The 26,178-nt window shown below is 46.6% G+C and overlaps 1 protein-coding gene across 4 annotated transcripts in view; it reads right to left on the bottom strand.

Annotated features, from left to right (window-relative positions):
* The window catches only part of CTNND2 (catenin delta 2), a 925,778-nt gene that overhangs the window by 8,024 nt on the left and 891,576 nt on the right, over positions 1-26,178 (bottom strand). For all 4 annotated transcript variants that reach the window (XM_042953082.1, XM_042953076.1, XM_042953088.1 and 1 more), the window contains 3 exons: positions 11,309-11,435; positions 6,767-6,898; positions 771-844 (listed from right to left, as the gene is read on the bottom strand). In XM_042953082.1, coding sequence (XP_042809016.1) covers positions 771-844; positions 6,767-6,898; positions 11,309-11,435 — 333 coding nt within the window. The remainder of the gene's footprint in view (positions 1-770; positions 845-6,766; positions 6,899-11,308; positions 11,436-26,178) is intronic.

The following is a 26,178-nucleotide window of genomic DNA, read 5'->3' as shown; positions in this document are numbered from 1 at the left end:
TATGAAGCTGTCAGTCAATGGAGGGGCGAAGGCTGTGCCTCCTGCTTTGATAGCTCCCACAGAAGCACAGGGAACACGAGCCTTCAGTGAATATTTGCCAAATAAGACAAACACTCACAAACTTAAGAGCGCTTCTGGACGGAGCTACGGCCAGCATTCCGCAAACTTGGACATGCACACGCATCACCTAAACGCCTCGAAAAAAGGCAGCTCTGATGCATTTGTTGCACTGGATGGTTAGGGGCAGGGGTCAGACAAGAAGCTCTTCTGCGTTTCTGACAAGCTCCCGGGCCGTGCTGAGGCTGCTGGTTCCCCAACTAGACCGAATAGCGGGGCATTCCTCGATGCATGTTATTTCATTGTATATTATTGCACTTGTTGTCTTTATTTTATTGGAAACCATCATGTATAACGAGCTGTATGTGAGAACTGGCTGGGTTACAGGAGCCACCTAATCCCTGTCTAGTAATTACACACTGTGTCCACTTGTGTATTTGAGCCTTTTGGTTGTGGGTCATAGCCGAGAACTTGCTTTCTACCCCGAGCAGGTGGCTGTAGTGAAATCAAAGTTTGTTTTCAAATTTGAGGCTGTTCTGGTGACCGTGGTCACCCCACGTATGGTATGTGAAATGTGAGTGGAGGAAAAGGCGATTTTCTTTTTTCGGTCCTTTATGTCTGTTACGCAGAAGCTAATTTATTATTTTACAATTCCAGGCTCTTTCACATAAGTCGAAGGGGAAAATGAATACAAATGCGGGCATCTCCTTTACCTGGTTATGTTTGATGTCTTCGGTGGGCGCACCATATGAATTCCTATACAAAGTTGAAATTCCAGTGTTTTGAGCTGAAAGCGAGAAGGAAACAAAAAGTATTAGCAAAGAGAGCAAGATTTCAAGTGAGGAATGATGGTTATCAAGGTGAGTTCTTGCCCTGACAAAGCTTGGTTTCTCTGGGACCATCCCAAGGTCCATTGCCAAGGGGAAGAATTCGTTGGCCCTGGACTCTTCATTTTACATGCAGATATTAAGAAAGATGAACAGGGATTCTATACAATCCCCACAGCATGTGGGTTTCTTGCAATAACATTCAGACTGTCCACAGGGTCAGGGCAGGGGCAGCAAACAGACGGCTATCTTGCCAGGGTGACTGCCTTCTTCTCTGGTGAGAACTGGTGGGTAATAAAGGTTTGTCTCCCACATCGAAGCATGCAGGAATCTGCAAGAGAAGCTTAGGTTTGAGCTGGAGAACGACAGGAATGCAGTTTCTAACTTGGGCTCACAGAGTGCTTCATCATCATGTAGACAGTTCGTGTCTCAAAGGCCCCAAGGATGGGCAGGAAGCATCATCTGCCTCTGCCCTGTGCTTCTGGAAGGCTGCAGCTTTGGGACCCAATAGACACAGGGCCAGGAGCCCCTCCCCCTGTCTTGTGAGCGGCCTGTGGTCTAGCCGAAAGGAAGGAAGGTCTCCTCCGGTGGCCAGCAGCTTCCAAAGACACGGGCAGGGTTTGCCCACCTCCTCACTTAGAACCCTCCTAGAACCCTTGGGGCTCATGCCTCAGGCCCAGAGGAAGGCCCCAGGGCACCACTCCCCTCATAGCCCTTAAAAGGTCATGATTTAAGAGAGCTCTGGAAAAAATTATCAAGCGTCACTGGGGTATACTCTAGAAATAAAGATGTGCTCGCTTCGGCAGCACCTATACTAAAATACTCTAGAAATAAAGAAAAGCGTTTCTTTAGTTTCCTGTGTCCGTGGAATAATAAAATAGGATATGACACACCATAGCTGTTCTCTCACAGACACAGTTAACTCGAGACACAAGGCCAGTCATACCTATCACCCCACCCATGACTCTTACTAAAAGCACAAAATAGCTGTGCAGTAAAAGTCCTCTCAGGAAATTCAGCTTAGGAAGTGAGAGCTGAGAGCCCGTTCGAGATTTTAAAGACCACCCTGGCATATTCTCTGGCTGGGCGTACGACGCTCCTCTCTCTGGACTGTTGCCTAGACCCTTGCTGTCGAATCTTCCTTGACAACCAGCTTCCGCCCTTCCCAACGCTGCTCCTCCATCCTTCCTGTTCCCCAAAGCAGCGCCACCTTGCTTGGCACACTGGATCATGTCACTGCAAGGCTTTGCCAAGGTGATTGTGGCAAAAGCTGCACGATCGGGGCCCTGTCCGATTTTCCACAGTGTCTCCCTCCATTCTTCTCTCGTCAAGGAAGCCCAAGCTATGCTGGCCCTCTTTCCTCGGTCGAGCGCGCAGAGTTTGTTTGTTTAGCTTCCGGGATGGTGTGCTGGCTGATCCCTCTCCCTGGAACTCACTCCCCCTCCATTCCCCCCCACTCCGCCCTCTGGACTGCCTCCCCTTGGCGGTGGTGGTGGTGGGGAGTTTAGTTTAGTCTCCCATCTCAACCCTGTGAAACAACTCTGCCCCCCTCCCCGGCACCCTGTGGCTTCTGAACCTGTTAATTTTCTTCATCACACTCAACACCATGTGGTCCTAGCTTGTGGGTGAGCTTGCTCTGGTGTCTTCCTTGTGTATCACCTCCCTTCACTGCTCCATGAGGCCAGAAATCAGTATCCCCACGTCTGGGACAGTGCTTGAACTCAGCGGATGCTCCTGGAGCGAGCATTATTTGCGGAGTGAACGAATGAATGAGTAACCCTGAGAAAAGAGGCCCTCAGAGCTATGGTTTGCTGATGGAAAATGTCACATCAAGGTGAAATTTTGTTTTTCTGGGACTCAGAACAAAATGCATTTTTTAATTAGTGGGGGGGGGGGGGATCATGCACTCGTACTTGACTTGCTCCCCCTTCCTGTCATGGTTGTGGCTTCTGGGCTAAAGATGTTCCTACTGGAAGTTCTTTCCTCCTGCTCTTTGGTCCACTTCACCTGTTTATAGGAGGCTGTGTAGCTGAGATTGAACTTGAAGCTTCTGCAGACACATGAAGCAGATGTCTTCATGGATGCTCTGCCCTTGTATGTCTGACCCAAGAGCACACTCATGAGGAAATGCCTTTCTTCTTCTGTATGGGCCCCGATTTCCAACTGAATCAACATATTGAAGATCAGAATGGCTTTAAAAGGGCGTAAGAGAGACACTGACAAAAACGGGCTGGACCGTTTGATGTAAAGGCATTTGGGAAGCTCAGATGGGAGGGCAAAATCCCCTGGGTGAATTTTAAAGTCAGGCCATGCAGCTGCTGGGATCACACAGCCCTCCTCTAATGCATGCTTCTGAACACGTAACGTTCCTAGGGAATCACGACCTCAAGAAATAGCTATAACCGTTCTGCATGCCTGAATGAAGAGCTGACATTGGCTTTCTGCAGGCTCCTCGGTGGCAAAAGAACACTAAGGGAGGAGACATTTCAAAAGACTCCATCTCAGCTCGATAATGAATCCAGAAGAGGTGGGTGGGGGGAGGCTGGCACAAAAACCTCGAAGGATCTTCATTTCTAAGGGCTCAGCAGAGGAGATTTTGAACCCAGGCAAGGGCCTGCTTCACTTTAAGCTGTCCCATGCTGCATTTTGAGCGTGAAACTTCCCATGGTTTTCCCAAGGTGGAGGGAGTGTTCTCTTTGGGGGAAACGGTAGGACATGCTCTGATGTCTTAGAAACAAGGGAGATGGCAGTTTTTCAGATATTTTTCAAGGTACTATACTGTAAGTGTCCCCTGGATATTTGTGAATGAGAAAAGGTATTGCTCTTGATGTGGCGGTCACAAGAGATGCGACCTGCAGGTGAACACTGAAATGATGGGCACAAGCAAAAGTGCTGTAGAGCAGGGGCTGGCCATTCGTCCTCTCCATTCCTATATGAAACCTTGGCTCCCACCTGGCCTGGCTGGGGACTCACTCCTGCCACTGTGGAAGGTGGTAAGTAAGTGCCTCCTCCTTCTGCCACCTCCTCCGTCACCACCTTCACCATCACCTCTTCCACCTCCTCCATCACCATCACCGTCTCTGCCATCGCCGTCTCCTGTGTCGTCACCGTCACTGCCTCTGTCATCACCCCCTCCGTCTCCAACATCACCGCCTCCACCATCACCTCCTCTACCCTCACCATCTCCTTTGTCACTACCATCACTGCCTCTATCACCACCCCCTCCACCATCACCATCATTGCACCCTCCATCACCGCCTTTTCCATCCTTCCACCATCACCTCCTCCATCACCACCTCCTCCAGCTCCATTATCACCTCCACCATCACCTCCTCCACCTCCACCTGCTGATTACCATCTCCTGTGTTACCATCATCACCGCCTCTATCATCAACACCTCCATCCCACCATCACCACCGTCACTGCCTCCTCCATCACCACCTCCACCGTCACCATCACCGCCTCCACCATCACCACCATATTTCCACTACCATCAACTTCACCTCTACCTCCTCTACCACCGTCATCACCTCCACCCCCATCATCACCTCCACTAGCAACTCCACCACCACTACCATCACTGTAGGTAACAGTAACTAACTTTTACATAGAACTCGGCTTAAAGGCAACCATCCTGTATAAATGTATTGTTCAATAAAGACCTCTGCTCTTCTAGGCGTGCTAGATGAGTGATAGCGTATTTTTGAATTGTTTAAAGTACATTAGAGCAAAGATGGTTAAGCCTCTTAAACAGGTTTGAAAAATTACATATACCTCAATACTGGAATTACCAAGCTCCCTGCCATTTTCTAGGAAGATTAAACATCTGGAGACATGTTAGATTTTATTGTTTATTTTACTATGTGTGCAGGGCATGATTATGTACCATTGGAAATATTTCAACATAAAAACACCCACATTTAAAAGCTTTGTGAGGGGTGCCTGAGTGGCTCACTTGGTTGAGTGTCTGACTCTTGATTTCGGCTCAGGTCATGATCTCACAGGTCATGAGGTGGAGCCCTACATCGGGCTCTGAACTGACAGCACGGAGTCTGCTTGGGATTCTTGCTCTCTCCCTCTCCCTCTGCTCTTTCCCTGCTCATAAGCTCTCTCTTTCTCTCTCAAAATAAATAAATGAACATTAAAAAAAAAAAGCCTTTGAATAATTCTACTGGGCAAGAAAGAAAAATTAAATAACAATACAGTTTCACAATTATTCTTGTAATTATAATCTCAATGGGTCATCTCAGACAGCCAGTGATGTGGCCACCTAGGGCAATAAGAACCACAAAACGAATGGGGCAGGTGGATTTGGTGTCACTACTCTGGAGTAATTGGTACAAATAAGACTCTCTGCTGAATGCGTTGGCTCTAGGGACTCGGCATTCAGATTCATAGCTTTCTTTGTTCATGCTTGTCTACAACTGGGCCAACATTTAAGGGGGGAAAGCAGCACGTAAGAATAAGAAGGTACATCCTGCATAACGAGTTCAGGCATTAGGCTGAGACGTTCCCTGGTAGGGACTGTACGTGGAGGCAGAGTGCTGACCTGGGAGTTTGCATCGGGAGCATCTGTTTACTGTGCTTTTCTTTTTTGCGGTCATGCACGGTTACCATGGAAAACACTGCCTCTGGGGTAAGTGCACTTACCATTAGAAAGATTTATCTTAGATGGCCTGGGTCTGGAAGACACCTTAATAAATCATCCAATTTGTCTCTTCTGCTTCCCTGCAGGTCTACACCTAAATAATATCTGAGAAACTCACACTTTGGAGATCCTCTTCATAAGTTCTCAATGTCTGTTTAGGATTCTTCCCTTTATACCCCAGTTTTGTGAATGGCCTCATCCGGCCATGTTCCTCACAGCCTATTTTCAAGAGGGATCCATCTCTATGTCCACGTGGCAAAAAAAGGGTGTGGAATCCCTGTTAGAGGTCCCGATGGCTCTGGAAGCTCTGCTTTCCAGGCACAACCTCCTCTACAGCAGAACCTCCAAGTCCTGTCTCTTGGAGGAGGGGAAAACCAGCACAGGGAGGAGTATGTGGAGAGCCTGGAGGGGATGAGGAATGGGAACAGTAACACTGCCCCAAGGAGAGTTGTTCAGAGCAGAAAGGGAGTTAAGGTCAAGGCTGGTCATGAGAAAGGCCAAGCAGCACATGCTGGATGGGTGGTGCTGGGCACCAATTTTTGCCTTGATGGGGTCCCAGCTGATGAGAAAGGAAAGGCAATGGGTATGATTGGGGTAGTGAGGGATAAAGAGCAGAAAAGATCAATGCCTCCGTATAGAAAGTGTGATGATTGGTTTTAATGAATCTTCTTAGGAGTTTGTCACGATAAGAGATTGGTTTCATGTCAAGAAGAGAAAATGCCTCCACAGGAGTTCTGAGGGTTTCATTGAAATCTCTTTCTTTACCGCCCCCACTCCCTTCCCCCTCTTTTCTCATCCACTTTCCCTTCCTTCTGTTGAGAAGAGCAAAGCTTGGCCATAGTGCACCCACCATCCTGGGTCCTCTCCACTCTGGATTATGTCAGTCAAGAAGAAAACCTATGGTGACTCCTCTCTCTCATTTGAGGGAATGTTACGAGATGAGCAGATGAGAAGGAAAGGGGTAGGTGAAGAATGAGAATACAATGTCCACAGAGAACATTTTCTCTTAGTTATTTTCAGGTATAAGTTATTTTCAGGTATAAGAGGCTCAGTTATATTCCTCTGGCTTAATCTCGTCCCCACTTCCTGAGAATCCTTGCTGTCAAGCTCTCAAGTGACCCTCTAGCTGCTAAGTCCTGCTGAGCTGTCAAGCATGGTTTGAAGTCTCCCGGCCTGGCCCCGTCCCGGATCAAGCCACCGGCTCTGAGGAGAATACGCAAGAAGCCGAGCTCACCTGTCATGGTGTCTTTCCTGGAAGTGTGTTCTCCTTTAGTCCCGTGGTAAGTGGCATTGCTCCCAGTGGATTCATAGTCTGTTTTCCTTTCCTTGAGGCTGATCATTTCCCGAGGTGAAGCTGGGGCACTTGCTACATAAAGAAATCAAAAGGAAGACTTTGTGGGTCTCATTCTGCAGCCCGGATAGCTTTTCACACCAACAGCTAAGGTCCTGAAGACACGTGACTCAACCTGAAGCAACATGTGTGCGTGGACCTGCTGATTTGTGTTCTTTTGGCTCTTGTCTCACCCCTTCCCCTTGTCCTTGTCATTCGGTGCTTTATAGTTATGGGAGCATGCAGCTTGGGGGCAGGAAATTAAAGGCGATCTCCTGAGGCCATCTTTCTTAAAAGACATCCTGATGGGGACATGACCCACCCAAGGTGCACAGGACAGTTTTCAGAATGAGATCAGGCTTGTTTTCTCTGTCTCCTCTCTTCTCTTTTCCTTCCCTACCCCTCCCTCCCTCTCTCCTTCCCTTCCCCTCTTCCTTCTTTTCTTCCTTTCTTCCTTTTTAAAAATCAGGTGTTTCAGAGGCGCTGGTACTGATGTTGAAGCATCTCTGATTAAAATAAATGTGGTTTTACTTAAACGCCGCGTGACTCAGAGACTGCCCTAAAGGAAGCCAGAGGAAGCAGCTAGGATGTTCTGTGGGGCTGGCGTGACCCAACTTGCACAGATCAGCCTGTGGAGGGGGCTGGGGCAGGGGTGCGCAAAGACATCCTTGATGAACGCCCCGAGCAATCTCCTACCTACGCCTTGCACCCCGACCCAGGGAGTGAGCCCTGTCATCTCTTCGTGTCTCCATATCTAAAACAATGGGTTGTAATTAGAGGATCCCCCTGGGAAGTCCTCGAGTTTTTAAAAATTTTTTTTCAACGTTTTTTATTTATTTTTGGCACAGAGAGAGACAGAGCATGAACGGGGGAGGGGCAGAGAGAGAGGGAGACACAGAATCGGAAACAGGCTCCAGGCTCTGAGCCATCAGCCCAGAGCCTGACGCGGGGCTCGAACTCACGGACCGTGAGATCGTGACCTGGCTGAAGTCGGACGCTTAGCCGACTGCGCCACCCAGGCGCCCCAGTCCTCGAGTTTTTAAAGTGCCCTCAGAATAGAGGAGAGACTAACCTTGGAGGTAGGGAAGCAAACAGAAAGAGGTTTAGATTTCTTAGAAGATAGAATGGATCGGTCGGCAGCAGGTGAACAGCCCTACCGGTGCCGAGATGGGTCGGAAGGAGTGCAGGTCTGAGTGTGTGGGTGGCAGTGAGGCAGCCGCGGTCTGCGCTCCTCAGTGACACCGCTTGGCGTCTAGAGCTTAGACAATTGCCCCTATCTCAGTAGAGCTCGGGTGTGGTACTCTTCTGTCCCAGATCTGTCCCCAGCCTCCATGCCCGAGGACAGTGCTTCTTAAACTTGTTTCACCTTAAGACTCATCTAGAATCCAGGGATTTCAGGACCCCACCCCAGACCTTCTGAACATGAATTTTCAGGGGGTGGGTCTAGGAGTCCATACCTAACGAGCATACCTGGTAATCATTAAGGCTAGGGGAACTCTGGGGAACTCTCGATTTTTTTGGATAAAGCCCTCTTTGCCAGTAGTATCCAAGCCCCTTCCAGTCAATCCTCAGTATGTCTTTCAGCTTATCATTCACACCCTCTGCAGGATCCCTCAGCTCCAGCCCACCGGGCCTGCCTGTTCCCTCAATGTCCTTTTCTTTTCCGTGTCTGAGCCGCTTGGTGCATTTCATCAAGCTTAGTATCTCCTATGGGCAAATCCCTATGCTAGACACTGGGAACGGAAACACGAATCATGTCACTTTCTGAACTCGAGGAGGTCAGGAAACAGACATGCAAATAAACCGGTGTCAGAGGCAGAGTGCTTAGCAGACATCACAGCCAAAGGCTGAGGAGAGAAACAGACGGGGCCTTTGCCCCCATCCTTTCCCGAGAGGCACCCTGCCTGCTTCTCAAACCTATCCAAACAAAATCGAGGCTCCCTGCTCAGCTCTCAAAACCCCGAGAGGTTCTCAATCCTGGCTTCCCATTAGAACTAAATCTTTGGAATACTTTCAAAAATACTGATACTTGAGGGGCGCCTGGGTGGCTGGCTCGGTTGGTTACGCACCTGACTCTTGATTTCGGCTCAGGTCGTGATCTCAGGGTCCGTGAGACCGAGCCCTACACTGGGCTCTGCGCTGACGGTGTGGAGCCTGCTTGGGATTCTCTCTCTCCCTCTGGCTCTGCCTCTTCCCCGCTCGTGTTCTCATTCTCTCTCTCTCTCTCAAAATAAATAAACTATAAAAATATAGTGACACTTGAACCCCACCCAGAACCTGTTGGATCGGAATCTCTGGATCTCTGGGTGTTAAGTCTATTGGGGAGACAGGGAAGAAAATGGTGTTTGCTCTACATAACGTGGCTGGGCTGTGTGTATCCAGTTCCCGGGTGTTCTCAGAACATCGGCCACTGTGTCTCCCTCACCTCCTCCACCTCTGCCCCTCTCTTACCTTCAGTTCTCTGTTGTCCTCTCCTGGGAAAGTCCTTTCCCTGCCCTTGCTTCTTCGTTTCTAGGTCTTCCTGCATAAAGGCTAGCCTTTTATGAGTCACTGCCAGGAAACCACGAAGGGACAATATTTTGGAGCCTCTTGACCAAAGTTCTCAATATTAGCACCTAATAGTGTGCAGATGGTGGGTTTATTAAGCTACGTCAAGTGTGTAATTATCTCTCAAGACCTCACACACTAGTCTGAGTCGCTAGGAAACTAAGATCATACTCCTGGAAAAATCCAATCACGCCAACAAGTGTTTGCTAGATGTCTTCAATGTGCCTCACGAGGAAATACCGGGTGGCGGCCTAGCTGAATGGCTGGGATAGCGTCTTGATAAGCCACCGCTTCTCCTTCCAGGCATCTTCCAATCCATTATGCCATTTCGCATCTTCCTAACAATGAGGGGCTCTTCACAGTTAGGGCTTTAGAAAGAACCCATCCTTGTGCTTCTCAGACTCACTGGTCTTTATCTTTCTAAGACATATGGAGGTAAGGGGTGCCTGGGTGGCTCAGTCGGTTGAGCATCTGACTTAGGCTCAGGTCTTGATCTCAGGGCTCATGGGTTCGAGCTCCGTGTCGGGCTTTCTGCTGTCAGCGCAGAGCCCACTTTGGATCCTCTGTCCCCCTCTCTTTCTACCCGTCCCCCACTCTCTCTCTCTCTCAAAAAATAAACAAAACATAAAAACAAGGACGTATGGAGGTAGGACATGTAAAAGGCCACCCCTGTGCTTCTGAGGCAGGTGGAGGTTTCTCCAGTTACATGGAGGTTTCTGATTCTCATCTAGTGGGGGACTAAACGTTAGCAGCAGTAACATCACACTAAAAATAGAAGCTTTCATGGGGCTGGGAGAGAGTGATTTATTTCAGTCAAATATTCCCCATTCATGTCTGATTTTCTTCATCATTTTGACAGTAAAGTGCGGTGTAAAGTTTTATGGCAAGTGATCTCAAGGGCAGAGGAGTGCCCTTCTACCATGCCATCCGAGATGCAGGTCTCATAGCTCCTCACCAGGGCCAGGGCAGCAAAGAGCAAGGAGACACTCTTAAATAAAAGCCTATATAGCTGTGTGTGTGTGTGTGTGTGTGTGTGTGTGTGTGTGTGTGCGCGTGCACGCACACATATAGATATGATTATTTATCCATGCTTCCTTCTTACAACAAAACCCAAAACGCAGAAATAAAAAATTCAAACTTACGCTGTGAATAAAAACAATAAACACTATGTCACTTATATAGTAAATGATGTGCTCATATTTTGCCTTTAATTTTTTCCTTAATCTTGGGCAGTATATAATGTGATTGTAAAAGGGTATAAAGTGTCTTTATAAGTAAATAAGAACAGTTAGTTCAAAATGTAAGCAATGTGAAATGCTCCCAATATGAAATGTCACAGAAATGTGACAAAACCAGAAAGAAAATTAAACTGAGTGACTTAAAAGTTACGGTTTCGCTTCGTAACAAGACTTTATCATTTATCAACTGGTTTAAAGGTAATAACAACAGGCTAATCAGATATGGGGTGGTAATGAGACCCTCAGTGGGATATTCAAATGTATGTCATTCTAGAGCAAGAAATAGCATGCCCTTTCTCCACTACTCTGTTATTCCAGTGATAATCAATACAATGTTACTCAAACTATTCCAAGTTGGAAAAAGGTGCATAGAAAACCCTGATTTGCAAACATCTGACAGCTGTCTTTATTCTTGTCGCTGACTAAATGCAGATCTAATACCTGTTAGAGATTTTTTGAAATCTGTTTGAGAGATTTGCTCTGAGTCTGTGTAAACATAACACAAAGTCACCACCGCTACGAAAGAAAACAGACTCATTTGAGACTTCTAGCAAATGTCCAAGTCGGACAGCTCTCCTCCTGCGGGAGTCGCCTAAGGGGTGGGAAGGAGGGCTCTGGGGCCAAGGGACAGCAGGCCTGGCTGGCTACAGGCGTCGCTTACCTGAGCGGTTGTTGGGAGACACACGCACAGGGGAGATGGAAGGCGTGCGGGAGGAAGAGTAGGGCCTTTGCCGATCCCTCTCGATGGTTGAGGATGAGGCTACAAAGTGATACTGTGACCATCCGTCCTGCAACAGACAGCACGCTCCCATTAAGTGGGGAAGGTGGAGTGATTCTTCATCACCTGATATTGCGACGTTCCAAACGCTAGATTTTGCAAAGCATTTCTGCAGTCTGTCAAAAGAGATCACTGAGCCCTGCTCGATCGATCATCAAGGTTCACAGAGACAAGTGTGAACAGAGACCCACCTTGCTCCCTCCAGACAGCCTGACATGGGGCGGGCCTGCTTTCCTTCCCAAATGTTGAATAAATGGCCAGAAGATTTGAACAAAAAGATGATGCTAAAAATGTTAGATGACCTCACTGAAACTGTCTCATCTTTACCTACCTGCTTCCAGCTCTGTCTGGCCCTCTTTTCAACTGCCTTGAAGTCTTCCAAAAGTACGCTTTTTATCCCCGAGGACCAACCAGTTTGCGATCACAATGCCAAGCAGCATCTTCCCTGCCAGGTGATCCCCCATTTTTGCTTCCAACCTCCTTGGCCGCCAACGCCCCGGCCTCACCTGCTCAAGGCCTTTAGCATGACCGTCACTGTGTCTTCACGCCCAGATGGGTATGTTCTCTGGTTTAACCCAGGAACTATATTGTTCACTTTAGAGCATATTCGAAATGTGTCCTACCAATTAAGTCTTCCATTAAGCCTTCAGTTAATATACAAAAATGCACAGGTACCATTTTTTCATTATAAAAGCCAAATAAACACATTGTACATCATATTTTGTGAATTTAGAAAGCATAAAGAAGAAAAAAAATTGCCAGGAGTTCCACCCTCCCTTCACCCCGGCAAGAACTCATGTTCATGTATATCCTCCCAGTGTTTTCTCTTTTTTAATTTAACTTCATTTGCATCGAAGTCATATGTCAAAGGGACCTAAAACTACAACAAAGAAAAGCAGACACCGGCCTCACCCCCACTCCTGCTTCATAGAGGCAACCACTTCAACTCTTCTGGCTTTTTCTGTTTCTGATTATATTTAGATTTTTAAGGGACTCAATGTTCTATAAAGAATCGTTGCAAGCATAAATAGACGGAAGTTAATGAAGAATAAAATTCATACTCATTTCAGTATTTCTGTCTTTGTTTATCTAATTCTTGTTCCTATTCTGTTTGGCTGGTAGGAAAAAGCCAAGGTGAGAAGTATGCTATTTTAAAAGCTATTATCTAGCGCTTACCTAGCACTACCTTTACCACAAGGCAAAACTTTCTCAACAATCTCATAGGCTGGATACTATTATTATCCCATTTTAGTCAGCCTTAGACAGTTAATGGGACACCTAAGTCAAACACGAAGCAAGTCAAGAAATATTAACACTGAAATGTGGCACACTTGTAAGTATTTGAAGGGAGAATAAAGCAAGGTTAGGGGATCGAGGAGCGTGGAGTGTGGAGATGCTGGTGTGGCTAGTTTATGGGATATGGTTATGGAATGTGTGTTGCTCTGGGACCACTTAGCATTGCAGCAGGGACCTGGAGGATGATAAGGTGCCAGGTACCGAAGACGCAGGCTGGGGCTTCCAGGCCACAGGAAGAATACATGGGAACGCGGGTGGACGTGGGCTAAGCGCATGTGAGAGCCACCAGAAGTCCCTGTGGCTGAGGAGCGATCAAGAGGTTCCAGAAAGATAAGAAGCCTTCGGAGTGACTAGAACAGTTTGGGGAGAGTAGAACAGAAGCAGGGAGACCACGGAAGAAACTATCCGTTGGACGAGGGAGACACAACCCTGGCTTGGATAGCAGCAGATGATGGGCAATGGGCAGATATGGCATCTGTGTTGGAGGGTTTGCTGATGACCTGGCTGTTGGGTGTAGGCGAGAGGAGTCAAGCTTTACCCCAGTGTTCCTGGTATGAACAATAGGGTACTGGAAGTGCTATTTACTGAGACAAGGAATACTGGGAGAGAAGTAGCTTTAGGTGTTGAAACCAACTGCCATTTGGGACAAGTTGGGTAGAGATGCCTGTTGGACATGAAAAAGAAGATACAGAATAAAGCAGAATGTGCAAATCAGGGTTTCAAGAGTGATTTCAGGGCTGGAGATAAAATTTTGGAGTTGAGCATAGAGATGTTATTTGAAACAAGGAGAATGGACAGAAATGTGAATGCAGATAAAGGAAGAAAACAGGGGACACAGGAATGAGTTCTGGGATACTCTAGTATTTAGAGGGTGTGAGGAGCCTGAGAAGGGACAGAAAGAGCTGGGAGGAGGACCAAGAAGGTATGAGATCAGGCAAGATTAGGAAAGCTGATGGGTAAAGGAGAAGACCAACCAGATGAGAGGCAGGACCAGCAACTGGCCACTGGCCTGGGGAACATGGAAGCCATTATGACTGGGGCAAAAGTACTTTCTCTGGTCAGGTTGGCAAACATCTAACTGGAGTGGGCTCCACAGATAATGAGAATTGATGAAGGAGAAGGGTGAGCACAGACCACTTTTGACAAAGTTTTATTATTAAGGGGAGTGGAAAAATGGGGCTTGGAGAGACTTGAGTGACAAGAGGTATTTTCATAGATCACCTGGGAGATACTGAGCATTTCATTCTTTCCTTGGGAGTGACTCAACAGAGAGGAGGAAAGAGCCGGTGATACCACAGAGGAAGCGAGAAGTTGCAGGGAATTTCAGGGAGGAGCGTGGAGAGGATTTGGGAACAATGGGCTCGTGCGCCATGGAATAGGAGGAGGACAGCCAGGTAGTGTGGTCACAGATGCAGCAAGGAGGCTGTAGATTTGGTGGCGGGAGGCTAAGGACATTCTCTCATGTTTTCTTGCATGTTCTCTGGGTGGGGTGAGAAGTGAGGTCATCAGCGGAGCGTGAGGAAGAGCTGGAGGTTAGAGAACAAAAGGGAGGAGGGGGACAAAAGAGAGGAAGGAGGGAAGGTGTGTGAAATGGTTCTTAAGGTAAGTGGGGGGCAAGCTGACCACGGCCAGGCGGTCTGGAGGCCAGAATGCTGAGAGGCGACTTGAGGCACGTGGCGATGAATTTACAATGAGACCACAGGTTCGCATCGTTGCTTATTTTTCTCCAGCCAAATTCAGCTGCCCTGTGTCAGGTGTGGAGTTGATTGAATTGGATGGGGGTGGTCAGGAAGGCAACCTGGAAGGAGACAGGGAGTGCAAACTGAAAGTCATGGAAGCCCATGCCTGGGGAATGCCTGGAATCTATGCCTGGGACAAAGGAAAGTGTAAATGTTGAGGAGATGGAGAATGAAAACTAGTTGGTGGCTGCAGATCCTTAAAGGGTCACAGGCTGCTGGGGTGAGGGTACTTCACAGATGCTGGTTTTTTCCTTGGGGAGGGGCGTGGCAAATGAAACAGCCACCACTTGAGAGGGCAGCAGGGTGGCGGGTGTGGGGAGCGTGTGTTCAGGGATATCCCAGCGTCAGAGCAAGAAGAAGGGGTGGGCAAAGCATACAGGGGATTTTGCTGATACCAGACCATGGGCTAAAGGGGGAAAGGAATGGGAAGCAGGTGAAAGAAAGGTGGGTTACTGGGGCAGATTACTGGCTATCCTGAATCTTTAAATGCTAATGGTCCAGTAACAACAGATGGCCCACAAGTCTTGAGCGATGCAATTGTGGTGACTGAGGTGATGAGGGGTGGAAGGCATAAATCCTCCTCAGAGAAAGGTGGGAGTGTGGCATGGTAGGTAAGGGGTAGGTGTCAGGGTAGAAGGAGAAAATGTCTCCATGGGAATTTGTGCATTTCCCTTAAATCCTCTGTCAGGTGGTGGCAAGGATAGGGAAGGGGCAGTCTTAAAAGAGCACGTGCAGGATGGGAGCTATTTCAAAAGCGTATGCATCCGAAAAAGTGTATTCATGTATGGGAACAATTTGAAAAATTGTTTAAAAAATATATTCCTTTCTTTTGAAGGTAAAGCTCTGTTGACCACAAAAATCCTTGAATATGATCAACAGAGGCAGATCATGTTATGTTTGTTTCACAATTTAGAAGATATACTTTGGGGTTCCACATAGTGGCTCAGGAAATAGCTTTAATCAAAACCTTGGCTTCTTCGGTCATGAAGAAGTCACGATGCTCCACATGTCATTTAAGGTAAATAAAATATTTCCCAATAAGTCTATCAGCTAACATTTTGTATGTTTTAAGACCAAAGGAGGCGCTAGAGAGAAATGTGGCACAGTTCTTGATCTGGTTTGGTTTTACTTGGTGAGACGGCAATGGATTGCTCAACGTCTCTTACAACGTCTCTTACAACAAAGCATCTTTTTGCTCAGCAGTTCAGATTCCATGATGCTTAGATGACAATGGGACCATGGAAGTACTTACATCTCAGGAAATACCAGGAAAGCGCATACTGAAACTGCTCACTCAGGAAGAAACTCTTGTAAGGATGCACCAAACAAAAGCTTTCCAATCCCTTGTAAGACCCGATTCTGGGAATGCAAAGGCATGACAGAGATGTGGCCTTGCAGGGAAGCTGTCTGCAGGTGAGGGTATTAGCACACACTTGAGGAGGATGTTTAGAGGCTCCGAGAAGGCCACCCTGCTTCTGACACTTCTGCGCATAGCCCACGACTTGTATGCATGTGAACACAGAAACTTTGAAGGGAGGTCGGAGGAGGGAGCCTAGGGAACAGGGCACAGTGGAAACCCAGTTAAGGCTCTTGATTAGAGAAGTTTCCTGAGCCACTGCAGGAGCAAGGAGGGGTGATCTGGTTACAGCTCATGTCCACCTTCTCTCTCATTCACCGATCCAGAGCGAAGGTGCCGTGACTAAAACATGGAACTCTCACATTGCTACATGCAACCATGCCTAGAAGGGACCCCGCAGTTTTAACTCTGGTTAAACTGGTAGGAACTTCCCAATGTCATGGAAAACAGTGCATCAGATGCTACAGATGATGGTACAGATCAGTCGGTAAGTTATGTGGAATGATTAATTACCTTGAGAAGAAATCTCATGACCCTCCAGATCTTTTAGTGTATGATTTTTTTTGAAATTGCAAAATTGAACATTTTTTTCTGAAAAAAAATTTTTTTTTTTTTTTTGCTTTCCAAAGAAGAAGGGAAATGAAGCCATATTTTCTTTGGGAAGTTATTGCTAAGCTGACATTCCTTTTATCCAAATAGCCATGTGTGTATTTGTTATCTAGCCAGCTTGCAATCAATTCATTATTCATTTACTTCCCAGGGCCACTCAGGAAGGCTTGAAGTGGTTTACATAAACACACACAACTTGGGCACATATCTTTTACATCACTTGCCTCTTAGATTACTATTTTTTCTTCTTAAAATTTTAACTCCCTGTAGACCAGACGCTTTTTCCTGAATTTTAGTCTACCAGGGGCTCGACCACAGTCCCCATGCACATCACCCCTTTGCCTTCTAGGTGTTCGATAAGAAACCTCAAGGAAGAAAAACAGAATGGAGGACAGCCACAGCAAATAGGAAAGGGCCGTTAATCCTTAATATTGACGATAAAGGACTCTTTCAACGTCTGTCTTTCGCCTCCAGGAGAATGACCGAGAAGTTGTGCCCTTCAGCTCAAGACCCAGCCAAGCTGTCAAAAAGGTGATATGATATCTGTGCCTCAGATTGGTTTTTATTTTTAACACATTAAACTTAAAACTAGAGGTTGTTCAATTGTTCCAAGTAGATAGAGATAGAAACCTGAAAGAGGAGTTCAAAGTCATTGAACTTTAAATTGCCGCCAGGAATAATCTGATTTTCTTTATCTTCTCCTTTTACTGTCCTTCTACCAATTTCAGTCTCTGTGTTAAAGTTCCCAGCCTGTTTCTTTATGAAACTGTATTATTCCCCAAAGCTACTATCACCCGTATCGGTACTTTCAATGGTTCAGGGCTCGTGAGAATCCGGGCAACGTCTTTCTTCATGGGCTCGAAACTGGTCTTCACCATATGTGCATCTGGTGGTCACTCCATTTAGTTCTTATGCATCTTCCCCTTAAGTATTTGGAGGTCTCCAGTGTATAGGAATATTAAGTTTAGGACCATCTTGTAGATACCTCCAAGAAGACTGATGGGAGAGACTTCCACTAACAGATTTCAGATGAAGGGACAAAGTGGCTTCCAGATTGGTCTACATGAGGGTAGTGTAACACACACCTGCCCCCATTTTCTTACTCTGGAAAGTGTGCAGCACAGGTCAGCATCTGAATCTGTTAGGTCTGCGCACAAAGGCTAGCTAGAGCTCTTCGTCAAGGCTGAAAACTGCTTTCACCTGGGGCCTCTCTGTCGCCCGAGAGCTGAAATGAGAAGGTCGCCAGGAATCAGCCCTTCTCCCCTGGTCTACGTGAGTATCACAATTCCTGGTAAGCTCTGCCTCCATTTCTTTTCCATAAATTAAGGGCAAAAATAACTCAATCAGCTTGGGGAGGTTTCAAAATAGTAATGCCTGGGTCTCAGGCCCTGAGATTCCCATTTAAATTGTTCTGAGTAGGGCCCGGGCATTGGTATTTTCAAAAGCCCCCTGGGTGATGTAGGGACAGTGACCTGCTGGTTTGTTGAAGTTTCTGTGCACAGGCCGTGGTGACTAATAGGGATTCAGAATACGTTTTCAAGTGTTGAATCCTAGGAGGCCCTGAATGTCTGACTTCCCTGGGGAATGTCAGAAAAGGCCTTCTCAAGGTTGACGTCTACAGGAACAAAAATAGGTCCCAACCTCAGAGCCGAGAGGTGCCACACACACACACGGAACCCCAATCACACCCGATTACCCAGCACCCACCGGCCATGTGATTCAATTTCGCATGTCTGCACCTCGGATCAGGCAGTTCCACAACCTGGCACAGCCCCTTCCCTGCCTCTTCCTGACAGGTCTTACGTACCCTGCACACTTTGGTGCAAGGTAAAGAGGAGGCAGGCAGTACCTGTTCATTAAATCACTATTGCTAAATGGATTATGCCTCCCAGATTTTGTGGGGGGCCTTTAGCATTGCTATTCTAGATTTTTTTGCTTCACTATGAACAAACTACTTTGCGATCCCGCTACGGACCGCCGCGGTCCCGTCTCCCCAGCTGCGAGGTAGGGTCGGGCCTTGCTTATTTCTGAAGCCCAGGTCCCTGGGCATAGTACCTGCAACACAGAGAAGCTTAAGAAATAGTAGTTGGACCCAGTGATTTAAGAGGACTGCACTGATTATTGTACAACAAAATGATAATCAATGTCATAGGCTTTATAGCCAGCCTCTATAGTTCTTATACTCCATTGTCCTGTAACAAATGAAGGTTATCAGATCTTTATGATGTTTTTATTCTAGCTTAGGGCAACCTCATCAGTATCATCTTCTGCTGTCGGTATAGCTGTCTTTTACGACATGCTTACCGCTGGGCTGAAGGCTGTGTTAGTTTATTTAGGTAAAACGGCACTTAAAAAAAAAAAAAGGCCTACGGCTTGCCTGCTCCATTTTAGATGGTAATTTCTTCCTTAGCTGCCACTGTTTCAGTGTGAGGTATATAAAACAGCCTCCTCTTTAACCATCTTGTAGATAATTTGAGGCACCATTATACCTGCCACATCTGGCCCCAGATGGGTGCTGATTCCATTCGTGGCTCTCAGAGCACGTACTGAGCCCACCCCCATCTCTACCACTCCCTGCAGCACAGAAAACACCAGCACCTGTCCACGGCACAGACACTCAGTTCTCCGCAAACACAAATGCTCAGGAGAGCCAGGAAGGAAGGGGAGAAGGGAGGACGTGTCATGTTTTCTGTTAGCTTTGCTCCAATTTCCTTTAAGGTTGGGTCCAGGAGCCCATACCTATTCCCGGACTGTGCTTCCCCAGACTGAAGGGATGGTTTTTGAATGGGTCTCCTGTGGGGACATTCCTGGGCGGGGAACACTGGTGCCCAGCATCACTGCCCCAGAAAGTGGGATGCAGGGCACTCCGACAGGAGGTGTGGAGAGCAGTTTGGTAAGATGGAGTGAAGCTGAACCATGGGGGAATGTTTGAAGATTTATCCCCCGACCCCCTAACTTCCAGGAAACATCCTGTCACCCAGCTGAGCCCCCAACCCCCTGGCCTCCATGCTGAATCAGAGAAGTGATGCAGAAGGACAGAAAGACACTGTTAGATGGAGGGGGAGGAAAAGGATGAGGGAGAGAGGTTACCCCATGTATATACTACAGAGTTTAAAGAGATGGTGGAAGGGTAAATATCTCAGGGGCTGTTGAGAGGATCTGGTGATTAGAGAGAGAAAAAGGGCTGGGGTGCCTGGGTGGCCCAGTTGATTAAGCATCCGACTTCGGCTCAGGTCATGATCTCATGGTTCGTGAGTTCGAGCCCTGTGTCTGGCTCTGCACTGACAGCTCAGAGCCTGGAGCCTGCTTCGGTTTCTGTGTCTCCCTCTCTCTCTCTCTCCCTGCCCCTCCCCTGCTCACACTCTGCCTGTCAGAAATGAATAAACTTTCAAAAAAATTAAAAAAAAGAGAGAGAGCAAAAGTGGTTAGATACCAAATCCTCAGTTACATAGTTCAGGAGATGCGATTAAAGGAAATGGAATTTCACCTGAATTCCCTAGAAGTCTCTGACCTCTGGAAGAAGGAACCCTTTGGAAACTAGACAGCAACAGGTGGAGGATGATGGAGTGAGTGAACACCCATCGAATGGTAAGTTAAGTGGCGATGTTCCCATTTACAGCTCCATTTTCAAGGTGACTTTTGGAAGTCTTCTCTTCTATACTTAGAATTTAGATTTAACAAATCTTTTCTAATGCTAAGTGACATCTCTGACTTGGACAAAAGCTTCAATCAACAACTAACCTGAAAATGGAGAACAGTTGTTATTTCCACTGAGCTAGATGGCAGTGGGAACCCAAGATACATACTAGGACACTGTTAGCCCATCTTCGGTCATTGGTGTTTTTCCTCCCTTTTGAAAACAGCTCTGGAACGTCCTTAATCTGATGAGATTTTCTTGGCCTCTAAACAAGGATTTCTCAGTAGGCACACACAGACTATTTGATTCTGAAGTAACAAATACAAGTTTTTTGCGTTAGCTGTCCTTGAAGGCTCTCAGTCCATAAAGCTTGTCAATTCTAATTTGCTTTGAGTGACCTGAGATAGAAAGGAAGTGTGGTAGAAACCCTTTGGGCTTTTAGCAACCCAAGCGCAGTCGCTCATTCAAACTGGAATGCTTACAGCTTGTTTCTTGCACGCACTAACAGGCCTTCTTCATCAGGAACCTATTTTTCAGATGAAAGTCAAAACATGAATTGTTGACATCCTTTGAAAAAGGCAACCAGCTAAGATATTATGGCTCACTGAGGAAAAACTTGATTGCTCAACATTGTGCCAGTTTTCCAGTCATTTTTAAGTGGAATAAACCCATTAATGTAATCACATGAAGCAGAGAGAGAAGAGGTTCCAAATTAGTGGTAGTTATGCAAACGTACTTCCTATTTCAATAAAAGGTATTATGTAGAAAAAAAGGGAAGTAGGGTATGCGCGGCGGGCATGATTGAAGCCCAGGCCAGAGTCTGCATGTCAATGAAATCTCAGCCTCCCTTTGCTGTAATAAAACAAGCTCCCATCTCTTTTTAAGGTAAAGTGTTTGTTAAAGATTCATTAAAACTAATTCCATCAACAATTCGACAACAAAACCTAGTAGAGTTAAATATTTAAACTAAATCTTAAGGGCCAAAAGGGAGTATTTGCAGTTTAATACAGAAATAAATACCACCTGACATACCAGTTGCTTTCATTAGTTTGTTTCAGCTCTGGTGCTTCTAATGGAATTTAATTAAATTGATTTGGATACTTAAAGGTACAGTAAACACGGAGAAGCTTCTTCTGTAGTACAGATTTCCCCCTCTATCCAAAAGTTCACTTGATGCCATTTTTCCCTTATGAAGGACTTACCTTAGAACCTGTTTTCACTAAATGGAAGAAATCCAGAGAGGATTTCTGCTTTTATGAAATGGAAATTGCGGCTTCACTTTACACGATTTCAGTTTACAAAAGGTTTTATAGGAGCACTCTACTTTTGGATAGTGGGGGAAACCCGTACCATCTTTTTTCAAAGCAAATACCAAGTAAATCTATTTCAGGAATTCAATTTACTGCCATGGGTCTAATTCTGAAGAATCAAGATGACTGAGAAGACTCAACAGGCTGGAAAGAAATTTATAGAATTTGGTCAAAGAAAGCGTGCCATTGTTAACGACCAGTAGTTAACTGGTACCAACAGAATGCAGGAAAAACGCTCAGAAAATTGAAATAAGACCAGTTCAGTTCTTTTGTTTCCCTGGTGTCCCTTCTGAGGCCTTAAAACAAAGACCTGAGGTGGATGATCTTTAACAATGCCCTCTGTGTTCCAGTTCGTGCTGCAAAATTAAATTCGGGGTGAACTGAAGAAAGTCCAGTGTTTGACAAATTCAAATGTCTCATTTCTAGTGCGCCCCATTCTGACATCTGAAAAGTCAAGTCATTTACATCTGTACTCATCAGTGATCAGAAGTTCAAAGCTCAGTCCGGGTCCCAACCTTGATGTCTTCCCATCCCCCCCCTACTGAAACGTGCTACAGACCGTGGACATGGAAGCAGGGTCACTGAACGCGTCCTCTGCTAAGCTTCAGCTCTAGAGTGGGGACATTGCTGGGTTTATTTAGTAAACATTAATAAGTGCCTGGGACTGTTCTGGGCACAGGGGCTAGAACAGAGGGAGGTAGCAATGGCTCCTGAGGGGGAGATAGAGGGGAGATGGACATTTAAGATATGATCACATCACATTACTTTTCTGGTAAGAGCCATGAAGAAAAAGTACAAGTAATTATAAGGGTTCTTTACTAGCCTTGGAAGGTTGGAGAGAGTCAGGGAGATTTCCTTGAGGAAGTGACCATTAAAATGAGATGGAAATAGACAGGCTTGGTGGGAGAGGAGAAAAGGCATGTTTTGCTGAGGAATGAACCTATGCCCATGCAGTGCAAAAGCCCTGAGGTGGGCACAGCTTTGTGCCTGTAAGGAAGAGCACAGACAGGAACTAGGAGGCCAGAGTAGCTGCAAGTGACTGAGAAAAGGTAGAGGGAGGTGAGCTTGGAGAGACGAGTAAGGCTTTCTCTTGAGAGATACTGGAAGCTACTGATGAGTTTTAAATCAGGACACTGAAAAGGCTAGAACTGGATTTATAAAAGTGTATTCTGAATGCTTAATGGACAACAGGCTGAAGATGGTAAAGTAGATTCCACAAAACCAATCAGGCAGCAACTGGACCAGGACTAGCGGTCCACCATGATGGTGATGGAGGTAACGATGGGAGAGGTAGCTGGACTTGAGAGATATTTAGAAAATAGACCCTGTAGGGCTTGGTGGAAAGTACAGTGGAGATAAGGAAGAAAGAGGTACACTGAGATAACTCCCGGACTTCTGAAAAGAACAACCAAGTGGGTGCTCTTTACTGAGATGGGCGACAATGGAAGAACAGATTTGGGGGAGATATGGAGAGCGGCTTGTTGGATGTGTGGACTGTTAGAGCTTGTGATCTACTGAAGTCGAGATGTCACATGGTCATTGTATATATAGGCTTGAGTTTAGGAGTGAAGACCATGTAGAGAAATAAATGTAGACGCCATTGGCATTCAAATGTATTTTTAACACAAGGGAGCAGATGAGCTCATCTATAATGGAAGGAATAGGGAGAAAAGCAAAGATGCCTCAGGGAAGACCAGGGGCCCGCACAAAAGACTGAGTGGGAGTGCCTTGGGAGGTCAGAGAAAAACCAGGCAGGAAGGAGTGGGGGCAGAGAAGCCCAGAGGAGATCATGCAAAGGAGGAGGAGATGGTCAGGACTACTAATCGCTCATCCAAATCCATTTCCTTTTGTTCCTGGACACACACCGAACCCCCATGTTCCAGCTTGCCTTGCAGCTTCCTATGGCTGTGTGATGGGGATCTAGCCCATTGAGGGCAGAGGGATGGGGATGTGCCATTGCTAGTATGGTGGCAGGTCTTACAGCCTTACACATGGTAGGACTCTGGGCTCCGGGCTCCTGAACGTCCACAAAGAGAAGAGCTGATCTGCCCACGTGAACACCTGTCCAGAATGGTTGCAGGAACAGGAAAATAAACTTCTATCAAGTTGTATCATTGGACGTTTAGGTTTGCTTGGCCCAGCTGGAAGCCTTCCCTGATGAACATGGACAGTGGAACTGGTTGAACACAGTGATCAGGAGCAATTTCAAGAGAGGCATGAGGACAGACGTCATGTCAGATTTTGGGGGTGAGAGCCTAACACAGAAAGTGAGAAAGCAGGCACGATACATGAACTCCAAACCTTCTAGAAACGTGACTGTGAGGGTGGGAAATGTGAGGACAGGAAGTGATGAGGCAGAAGATGGAGGAGGATGGGCAGGAGAGGACATTTCTTGTTTTTAAGACAGAAGTACAGAGAGAATGTGTCCCCACAGAGGAGGAATGATGATTGGGAGAGGCGGAAGAAACAAGAGGAAAATCAACAGAGTAAGGTTCTCACTCAAAGAAGATGTAATAGGAAGCATGGATATTAAGTAAGAAAAACATATTTTGGAATAGGACTCAAGAAAGAGAAGCATAAAATAAAGCAAGCAAGAAATCACGGCTGAAGTGCCATGGTGTATTTGGAAAAGTTAATCCAATAGGTAGATATTTACTTCAGTATTTCCACTACGTACAACAGAGCTTGGGCTAGAGTGGGGACTCAATAAACATGTGTTGGATGAATGAATGAAGTAACTAGGATGGCCATTTGCTAATAGGATTATGACGATGGCTCCAGGAGAATCACATGTCGTTAAACAAGAAGGGAGAGATGATGGGGGTGTTACAGTACAGACTGGTGCCAAGGAAAAAGCAATTGATGTGTATTTTATATTTTTGATATTGCCTATTTCAGCTTCATCACAGGGGGCTGCTGACAGCCTGTCGGGGCACCGTGCTACAACAGAACAAGGAGCAACAACAGGAAATGTCTGAGGTGTATCCACACCCCATGACCTCCGCACTTCTTCCCTGGGGTGCAGCCAATATACCTTGCACTGCTCAAGTGACAAGAAGTGTCTGAAAAGTTACTGTCCTTCCTCATTCCCCACTGAACTGGTCTCTCTGCATGGACCAAGGATTCATGGACACGAGACAGTCTTCATAATTGAAGCCAACTGGAAATTATTGTAGGAGGATTTTCAATTTAATCAAAGCACTGGGGGATCTTCTGAAGAATGTGGTTTTTGTCAATACTGGCCACCAATACCAAAAGGCCATTGGTGTTAGCCCATCTCATGTGAATGTGGTGGGCATAAGCATCTCAGTAGCCTTCTCTTTCATTTTCCCACTTTGCAATAGAAACTCTGTTTTTTGGTTAGCCTCGTTCTCAGCTCCCCTGCAGGGAGGTATGGCCATGTGACTAAGACCTGGGAATACTGAAGCTATGCCCTCCTCTTCTCTCTTCCTCTCCAGCTGCTTGGAATGTGGACACAGTGCTAGCCAATGGTGGAGAATGAACAGAGACAGTGAATACTGATAGAAGGAACCAGAAGCCCTGGTCTGGGAGGTGTGGTGTCAGACCAGGACTGTTACACTCTTATGCGAGACAAAAGACAAAACACGGTCTTCAGGGTTAGCATGTCTCAGGTCCAGAATCTACAAGATCAGGCTGAGAATTCACTAGACGGCACAGAGCTTGCAAGTGGGGAGAGCTTCCTTGGAGATGGTTGATGGGCTGGGCGTTCCCCACTTTCTCTCTCCTGAAGCCTGGGGAGCGAACTACCCATTCAGCATGACCGTGGACTCTCTGGAGGGCGGGGTTTGCAGGGACTGGTGTCTTCAGCAGATACACAGACTCAGCGGCAGAGATGGACTGATCATGGAGCTCCAACAGCTTAGATCCCAGGCCTATCCACTGCCTGAGCCCCTTCCAAGACCTGTCCAGAAATGTATATTCGCAAAGCCTACGCTTCTTCTGAATCCAGACTTCCAAAACTACCTATGCTACAGAGGCAGAAAACCTGCACCCACCCTGACTTATGTGCAGTAGAGCAGGGGAATCCTGAGGCTGATGGAGAAATCAGAAGAGTTAGCTGGGGGAGGCTAGGCCCAGGCCAGGGTTCTCAGTTGCCAGGTGGTTCTTCTGAGCAAACCACATCACTGCTCCCATGAGAGAAGGACCAACGACAGGCTAAAACCTCACTGGCCAGGCTGGGCTATGCTCGCCTCTCTTCTTCCTTCCCTTCCAGAGCCTGGTGGGTGGATGGGGTCGGGACAGGGGAAGGAACAGCTTAGGTGAGGGAGAGATAGGAACAGGGAAGAAACTGATCACACTCTTTCTGCTCAAGCAATTAAGGCTCTCATAGACATAAATAACATCATCCCAACTGCTGTCATCCACTAAAAAACAGCAGATAAGGTTCAGCTAATTGCTTAAAGAAACAAGAATGGTTGTAGACTCACATTAAACTTAAGGGAATTTTCTTGTTCCTGATTCGATCCTTTTTCCCTGCCTTTGGTCTCTGGGGTATTTTTGCGGGTTTTGATTTAAAATGTTATGGGTAATGCCTCGTGGAAGAGTGGAGGCACAGAGGAAACGTTCAGTTTGGGCGCCGCTCTGCAGGATTTCCTGACGTGGACATCCATCCCAGCAATAGCTATAACTTAGTCACTTCTTGTTTAGCAACTGCCATGTGCATCGATTTCCACTTTTGCACAATTGATTTTTGCTTCTCTTCCCATTTGTGCCTTTGTTTTTGGACAGATATCATATGATGAGTGTCTGAGAAGTGTCTCAGAGAGGTCAGGGGACCTCATGAA

This window comes from Panthera leo, chromosome A1, assembly GCF_018350215.1.
Source record: "Panthera leo isolate Ple1 chromosome A1, P.leo_Ple1_pat1.1, whole genome shotgun sequence".
NCBI classification, from domain to species: domain Eukaryota; kingdom Metazoa; phylum Chordata; class Mammalia; order Carnivora; family Felidae; genus Panthera; species Panthera leo.
Note: the sequence above shows the minus strand (reverse complement) of the source record. Positions and strands in the feature narration are given on the sequence as shown.